General features: G+C 38.2%; 1 protein-coding gene across 2 annotated transcripts; it reads right to left on the reverse strand.

Annotated features, from left to right (window-relative positions):
* Positions 1–1287: 1287 nt before the first annotated feature.
* Positions 1288–7153, reverse strand: LOC128275633 (apoptosis-stimulating of p53 protein 1). Of its 2 annotated transcripts, XM_053014204.1 has the most exons (10): positions 6953–7153; positions 6472–6519; positions 5863–6369; positions 5552–5796; positions 4672–5444; positions 3632–4134; positions 3429–3511; positions 3018–3235; positions 1505–1707; positions 1288–1421 (listed from the first exon to the last, which is right to left on the reverse strand). In XM_053014204.1, exons 2-10 carry the CDS (start codon positions 6499–6501, stop codon positions 1374–1376), a joined length of 2610 nt encoding a protein of 869 aa, XP_052870164.1. In that variant the 5' UTR covers positions 6502–6519; positions 6953–7153; the 3' UTR covers positions 1288–1373. The 2 variants fall into 2 exon arrangements, with proteins under 2 accessions (XP_052870164.1, XP_052870163.1); XM_053014203.1 differs by having other exon boundaries at positions 3632–5444.
* Between the last annotated feature and the right edge of the window lie 988 nt (positions 7154–8141).

Below are 8141 nucleotides of genomic sequence, written 5' to 3' on the forward strand. Positions count from 1 at the left end.
GTCTTTTATTGTTCAATCGGGTAAAATATAAAAATGAAAGAAATAGACACTGACGTGATAAAAGCAGAACTAAGCCAAAGGCAAATCATGTGCATTTTTCCTGTATTTTCTTACTGTAAAGCATAACTGATCTTCTTTTCGTTTTATATGGAGTCGGTAGAAAAACATTTCTATATGCTATATTTCTCGAACCCAATGTCGGAATGAAGCTTCGATGTTGAACTTTAAACGAACGTAAAGCAGCCGTCTCTAATTATTTGACATCGTAGAGATGTTATATGAGACCTTGCCCGTATGAAGTTGACAGTAAACTAACTAAAATCATGCCAGTTTTGTTAGAGGAATGAACTTCGTTAAATATGCCGATAATATAATGCCGATTTCCAGGACAGCGCGTAACAAAATATGCAGTTTTGGTGATGAAGGAAGCAGTTTTTGGAATTTCGTGAACGAATTTGTACATAACATGTCATAACAACGTCATGACATTATTTATGTGTTTTAACGAACAGATGATTCCGCTTGCCTCATCTGCGATAGTAACGGTCATTTTCGTGCTTGGGAAAGCGGCCTCCAACACATCCGCAATGGTAACCTTGTCTATGTTTCTTATTTAAGTGTTAGTTCACCTAATTGCCTACAGCTTTATAATTTTTGCTACAATCACTCTATCATATGGCTATCAGTAACGTTGCATTAAGGAATTGTTTCATGTAGTTCTACTAGCTGTTTCCGAGGCGCGTCGATACTCCTTATTGCATCTTAATTTCTCGATTATCCGGCGTTGCAGAGGATCAGACTTCCTGGTGACGTATCCGATCGGCTTCCCTTCCCGCTTCCTGTTGCTCCTCCGTTACAAACGATCGGGCTTCCCGGTAATGTATCCCATCAGCTTCCCTTCCCGCTCCCCGTTGGATACATGGCAAAACTGTGAATGACACACGTGGCATGGCTGAACTTGGCTCAAATTGCTTGAAAACAATCCGAATTTTGCTGAAATTTACCCATATGCGAAACCGAATTATGCTGAATTTTATGTTGCGTTTGTCTGGCAGCCCCCTTCCCAGGAACTGTGGAAGGGTCAAACTTTCCTATTCACAATCCGGAGTCACAAAACTACGCTGTGCAAAATTCGACGCGGATTGGCCCAGCAGTTTTGGAAAAAACGGTTGCTTTATGCGATTGCTTTATTGGTTGTGTAATAACGAATTATGTTTATTGTTGCCAAAATAATAATTAAGAATTAGAACATAAAATAAAAAACTCACGAGTTCAAATTTATTCTTATTTTTAGTACATATTTATGCAATTTATTAATGGACGATGGAAAATATTTTTCAACATAACAAAATCTTGAATCCCTCTAAATGTTTTTAGTGTTTATCATCCATACATGATGGTGGTGCCAAACGTGGTTGTAACTAAAACAACATAAAGATTATCAATATATATATTTTTAAATTAAATTCTTCGGAAATGAAACAGTGTATGCACATATACTTACCCCTAACAAATTTTTCGGAACGTATCCTTCTTTCGAAGTGATATCTCGAGCCCACCACCATTCCCGTTCAGTTTCATCACCTTTTCGTATAATAATTAGCTTATCATTTATGCAGAAGCTCAACTCATCGGGTTGTTGAGACTCGTATGAAAATACAGCAAAAACTTCACCATTGTTCAATATGCCCAATTTTTCCTGAATGCCTATTTGAAAAAAGAGAGAAAAGATTTCAATTCATTTGTTAATTTTTCCTGGGATTTTTTCAAAAGTTATGAAATAGAATGAAATATAACAGTAAAAATGAGCGATCTTTTCGATGTACGAAGAGCTGGGAAGAAAGAATTGAAGATAAAGGTGCCCCGCGCCAACCCTCCTGTAAAAGCCGGTATTAGGAATCGAAACCATGGCAGGCTATGTGACAATCACTCCTGGTATTCGAACCCAAGCACGACAGTAACGAGCGTTATCGTCTGCGATATCATCATTATAACTTTCCTTTTTTAAATTTTAAATAAATCGCATGAGCAGTTTACTAGCAGGGTTTTTTTGACTAATTCGAAAAATTTTCATCATCATAAGTTCGCAATGGTATATAAAACTAGCTGTTCCTGGCGTGCGTCGCTGCGCCTCGTTTCATCCTTATTTCTCGATTATCCGAAGTTTCAAGGGATTTCCTGGTGACGAATTCTGATCAGCCGAGGAATTCCGATTGTAAAGAGGGGAGGGGTTTCAAACATTCACCAGAACATTCCCCCTTCCCAAAAAATTCCCACCTGCCGAATTTTGTTCGATTTGCTCGAAAACGTTTGTATGAGACGTTACGTATGGGCGTTACGCATGGGACGTTACGGTACGTTAGGTTTGTATGGGAGCCCCCCCTCCCAGGAGGTGTGGGAGGGTCAAACTTTCCTATTCACAATCCGGGGTCACAAAACCAGGCTGTGCAAAACTTCACGCGGATTAGTTTTGTAGTTTTGGAGAAAACGCGGTACAGACAGACGGGTGACAAACAACCATTTTTATATATATAGAAGAAGAAGATAGAAGATAGAAGAAAAAGATGGAAGATAGAAGATAGAAGATAGAAGAAAGATAGAAGAAGATAATAAATCAACAACAAAAATTGTAAATGAATGAAGTGCCGACATAGAGTTGTACAAGTGCATAATTTTTTTCTAATATGCGTCATATGAAAATTTTCTTAATACAACAGGTTTGTAAATTTCATCGCCTTGCATTGTATTACACATCTGTCGTTAATCTGTGTTCAGATCCGTTGGTGTCAAAAGTCATTAGGTTTAAGGCTCATTCTATAGCCGGAACAAGCTTTCTTAATGAAAGAATTTCTGGAAGAAAGGAAGAACTATCTTCCTAAAGTTATGATCGCAAATTTATATCTAGAGAATTTCGAGTTTACATCTAGCATCACTTTTTCAGAGAACAGAAAAATTGAAACGTTAATGACTAATTTGTGTAAATATAATTCAAGTATGATACTTAGCTAATTACTTACTATAAAGGTACTCTGAACAGCCATCAAAACCTTCCTCATCCTCTTCACACTTTTCAGCAGGTGTTTCGTGGTCAGATAAAGTTGATGCAAACAAACAAGCACCTGATTCTACTAGAAACTTTACCATTGGCAAATTATTGCAACTGGCGGCACAATGCAATGGAGTCCATCCATCAGAGTCTTGGGCATTTACATCGCATCCAAAACTCACCAGAAACCTGTCGAATAAAAAAATTTATGAGCAATTTATTTCCAAAATTATTTTGTAAAGCAATATTATGAATCTTTGAAACACAGTTATATAGTTTCTGCTAAGTGGAGCTTATTTCATGTATACCACGTAAATCCATCATTTTTGGAACGTAGCATAAGTTTTCGTATTACAAAAATTTGTAAGTTGATTTTACTTACTTAACTATTTCAAAGTGCCCGGCACAGATTGCATTATGCAAAGCCGTGATTCCTTCATCATTGGCTGCGCTTGGGTTCGTTACCTGTAAAAGATTTAAGATTGATAACTTGAGAATAGATAGGAGGAATTTTTATCATCATTGATTTGATATTGATCATTGATTACATATATATTCTATATCTATATAACTGATGAAAGTTACCTGCATAGCAGTTTTTTCAACTAATTCAAGTTCTCCTTCCAAGCTGGCATCCAATAGCAGTGCCAAAGGATCGAAACTCACACGACGGGCTAATTTATGTCGGACTCCGTCACTAAATCCGGTCGTCGAACCTGCCTGCCATGACGTCAGTACTTCCAAATTATCGCCTGGTGTTTCAAACTTAGTATGGGGTGAGACAAGGCTGCGCTTTTTTCTGACCACCGTGTTTTCATCTTCATCTGTTGGGGCGCTGACACCAGCCACTTTTTGGCTTTTAACCCTTTCTGTCGGGCGAACACTAGCTTCAGCAACGTCATCGTTATTCTTTTTAGTGCAAACAGATTCGTTCTCTTCATCATCTTCTGCGTCGTAATTAAGAAAATTAACTTTGTTTCCATCATTGCTATTGTTGTTAAATGTCTCATTCCATTTACTTGTTTGTTGAAAATGCTGATGCGAGATGTTTTTAGCAGAACCAGACGTTGTTATGAATGCCAACTTGCCTGCAACAGGAGCACAGCCACTATTATTCGATGTGGATGATCCCGTTACAGTTCTCAATTTTGGTTGTTCAAGAAATGGTTGCTTCCTAATCGTAAGAGGTTTTGCTTTGATTGGTTGTTTGTCACTCATAGTTGACTTGATTACGCTGTTTAAGGAGCCTACATCCGGGAAACTAGTAGGTATTGCATCGTTATCATCGAGTCCAGGACATTCTGTAGGTGTGACCGTATGTTCGGAGGTATTTTCAATATTCGTATTGGAATTCGTATTTGTTTTGTTTGGTTTAGGAGGAAGCGCAGGTCGGGTGTTTATCATATTTAAGGGCTTTTTATCCGAACCATTTGAGCTAGATACATTTCTCCCGGAAACCATTTTTCTGGCAATGCCAGATTTTTTATCGCCAGCAGCATTATTTGAGTACGAAAATATTGATGTGTTCATAGCTAGCGTTGGAGCAACACTATTCACTGGTTTCCTAGGTGGAACTACCAAATTTCCCAAAGGAATGTTTTGAAGAAAGTTTTTCATCGGTTTACCTGATGTTTTGTGTGTTATTTTACACACTTGTTGGTCACTATTATCATCCACCACAGTAGTATTACAACTGACATGTGTTTTGCCTATACTTAGTGGAATTTCCATTACAGCTGCGCTTGTAGGTTGTGATTCTTTTCCTAATTTAGCACAATCCAAATTTAGTTCCTGTTTGTCGTCACAATACGATTCAGCAAAAGCAATCTGAGCATTTTCGTATTTTGCTGAATAGTTGTGTTCCAATTCGTAGTCTTGCGTTTGTGCAAGCAATTCAAGTTCTTTGCTAATTACTTTTCCCATTGCAGAATTCATGCCAGTATTTTTCTCAGCAGTATGTGTCTTGGAGGCCTTATTTTCCGAACAACGGGAAGAGTACGTGTCTTTATGGTGCTGTTGCTCTTGAATTAAATTTTGAGCACGCGCGGCGATTTTTTTTTCGTCACTATCTGCATTTTGCATGATACCTTCATCTGCTACTTCAGCCATGATAGCATGTTCCATTTGTCGCTGGTAATGCTGCTGACGTTTCATCTGTTGCTGCTCTGTTTGATTTTGATGCTGACGGTGTTGTTGTGTATTATCGGTTTGATTAATGCCGACATGGGTTACAGAATTCATTTTATCAAACGGCGCCAAAGATGTAGAAAAAGACGAAATGGATCCATTATTTTGTGACGTTTGTTTTACTGGTACATGATTGAACGGCTCAACTGCTACAACATTACCACGACCAAGGACTCGTGCATGTGAAGAAGTTATATACGCCGAGGACGATCTAAAGTTTATAAAATACAAAAGCACACATAATAATGAATCTCAATAACAAGACACAGCAAATTTTCAACACATTTTTGTTAGATGAAACTCCGTATAAATTCTTACCGAGAATGTGGCAAATTGTTTAATACAGGTGTAGGCAACTTATTGTTTTGCTGAGCAGTTGCACTGTTATTGTTATTTGTGTTAATCTTGTAATGCTGAACATTAAGAGTGCGTTTTTTATGGATCCGACTCTGAAGTTCTATTATACGTTTGTCAACGGAATGTAGCTCCACCTGACGTTGTTGCAATGCATCCTTTTGCATGTTGAGACGAGCATTTTGTTGCAATGAGAGTTGGTTTCGGTACTAGAAGTATGTGTGCCATTAATAATTAGTTCATGTTTCGAAAGATGTAACAATAGTAATACTTACTGCTAGTTCCAGACGTAGCTTTTCTAATTCTTTGGAGGTTGGCGAAGTTGTACCGTTTGATGGATTTTGAGCATGAAAAAATGAAATCAAGTTACCATTGGTTCCTGCTTCACCTCTTCGGTCACGGCGCAGGTCTTCCAGCTGCCTTGTTAGGGCTTCTACTTTAGCCACTGCTAGGGTTAGTTCTTTTTCTTTTTCGCTAAAGAGTGCGCGAATCGAATCCAGGTCGTTCCCGAGTGTGACGTTATAAGTTTTCTGCAAATCAACTTGTCCACGTAAAGCTCGCAAACGTCGAAGTTTCGACTCCTGTGCCTCAACGCGCTCCCTTAAGCGGCGTAATCGTTCAGCTTCGGCCATAGATACAGCACTTCGCGTTTCCTGCGACTTTAGAAAACGCAACCGTTGTTCTTTCGCAGCAAGCATCTGTTGCTGTGTGTCGATTTGCTGTTGCTGCCTCATTGCCATTGTTTGTAATTCTGCAGCACTTAGTCTATCGTGCAACTGAAACTGAAATATTAATTCATGAATTCTGGCTGTTTTTCTCTTGTTTGCAACGAAAATGGCCGATTGAATATGTCGCCATGTTAATATAAATTTTCAAGCAATTACGTTTTCTTCACTGTTGTTCGGTTGCTTCATTCCATGGTATGAGTTCACCTGAAATAGATGAGTAAATCCAACTTGTATAAGTTATAAATAAAAATTATTAATAAGATCAAAATCACAATCAAATACTTTAATTGTGACGTATTGTCAAAGAGTATGTAGATGTGAAATAGCTGTGAAATTCAATTGACAATTACATTTGTGTTCTATCGGGTAAATATCAACAAAACTCATATTTTTGCTGCCTGAAGCGTGCACAGCGAAAAAGTATTTCGAAACTTTCTCATGGATAGGAAGTGGTGTCTGGACCACTAACACTAACACAAATGTCGATATGCATTTTTCAGATATTACACGCTTCTTGGAAACATTCAATTCCGAGGTATTCTATTTGATGTTTCTTTTTTTTTCTTACCGCTCCTTTACTGTTGTTAAAAATATGTGCTTAAGATTAGAAAAACAACGTGCATAGTGCGTTTTATACCTATGAGATAAAACTAGAAAACTCCCTCAAGTATGCGGAATGTTCTGCAGCATTCGATTATGCTGTACACGACTCGTTCGATCCAAGCCAAGACATACACAGAACTTTGTACTTGTTTTCCGCAATATCACTTTCTACGCGATTCTCTCAATACGATTGATAAGTTATTTGGAACTGTTAAACGTTGAAAACTTGCATGATTAGTTAGGAAAACTCTATGAAGCGAAAACTCGAACGGGCGTATTGCCATCGTCAACCATAATCCAAAGTTCACGAACACATCCGCAGCACGTGTAACCAATACTTACACAGCTTGTACTAAACTGCTGATACATGGGCTGAATGATCGCGCTATACAGTCCTATCTAATTACAGACTGGTTTCTTTATAATGTTATGAAGGCAGTGGATCTCGACCAATCAGAAAGATGTATTTTTGATACATTATGACAGTCACGCCATCCGAAGAAAATATTAAACAGATCAGATTTCATAGCTATTCAAAATCTGATTTTTTCACGTTTTGATACAATTAATTACACCGGCGTAGAGTACATTTGCAGAGATAATTGTTTCGACTATGACTTGTAAACTGGAAATTTTCGATGCAAGAGTTTTGATGATTAACAAACATACGATGAAGACCTTAATCTCTCTGCACACTAAGACCGGAAATTTGGGAGCGACGCGACGCCTCTTCGACGCTTTCACACCAATTTGCCGAATTTGGGAACGTCATTTCGCACTGTCGTTCAGGGGAAAACATTGAGACACCTAAAACTAATCGAAGACAGCTCAATTGAGGTATTTTTGTATCACAAAGCGGTTTTGACGTTACTTTACGTGCCGAAATTTGCTTTCCAAAATTTCAGCTCGCGGTGTGTTATGGGTTTAAAGACATAGCTGTCAAAACATTCGAAATCCGACCACCAGAGGCGCTGCTAGTAGACATACAACTTTTCCCGATTTTACGTGGGACAGGAATTTGTGATTTTAAAGAAAACGTTTTATTCGATTTTTGATTCTTTCGTGGCGTTAGGTTGCTACACATATCAGTGACTTATGGTGAACAGTTCGGCCATTTTGAGTAGGAGTAGGAGAAATTAGGAGCTCGGACGCAATTGAAATGTTATTTGTGGCTTATGGTGAAGCTTTTAAGAACAAAAGCATTGCTTATCGGTGGTTCATAA

Source organism: Anopheles cruzii, chromosome 3 (assembly GCF_943734635.1).
Source record: "Anopheles cruzii chromosome 3, idAnoCruzAS_RS32_06, whole genome shotgun sequence".
NCBI lineage: Eukaryota > Metazoa > Arthropoda > Insecta > Diptera > Culicidae > Anopheles > Anopheles cruzii.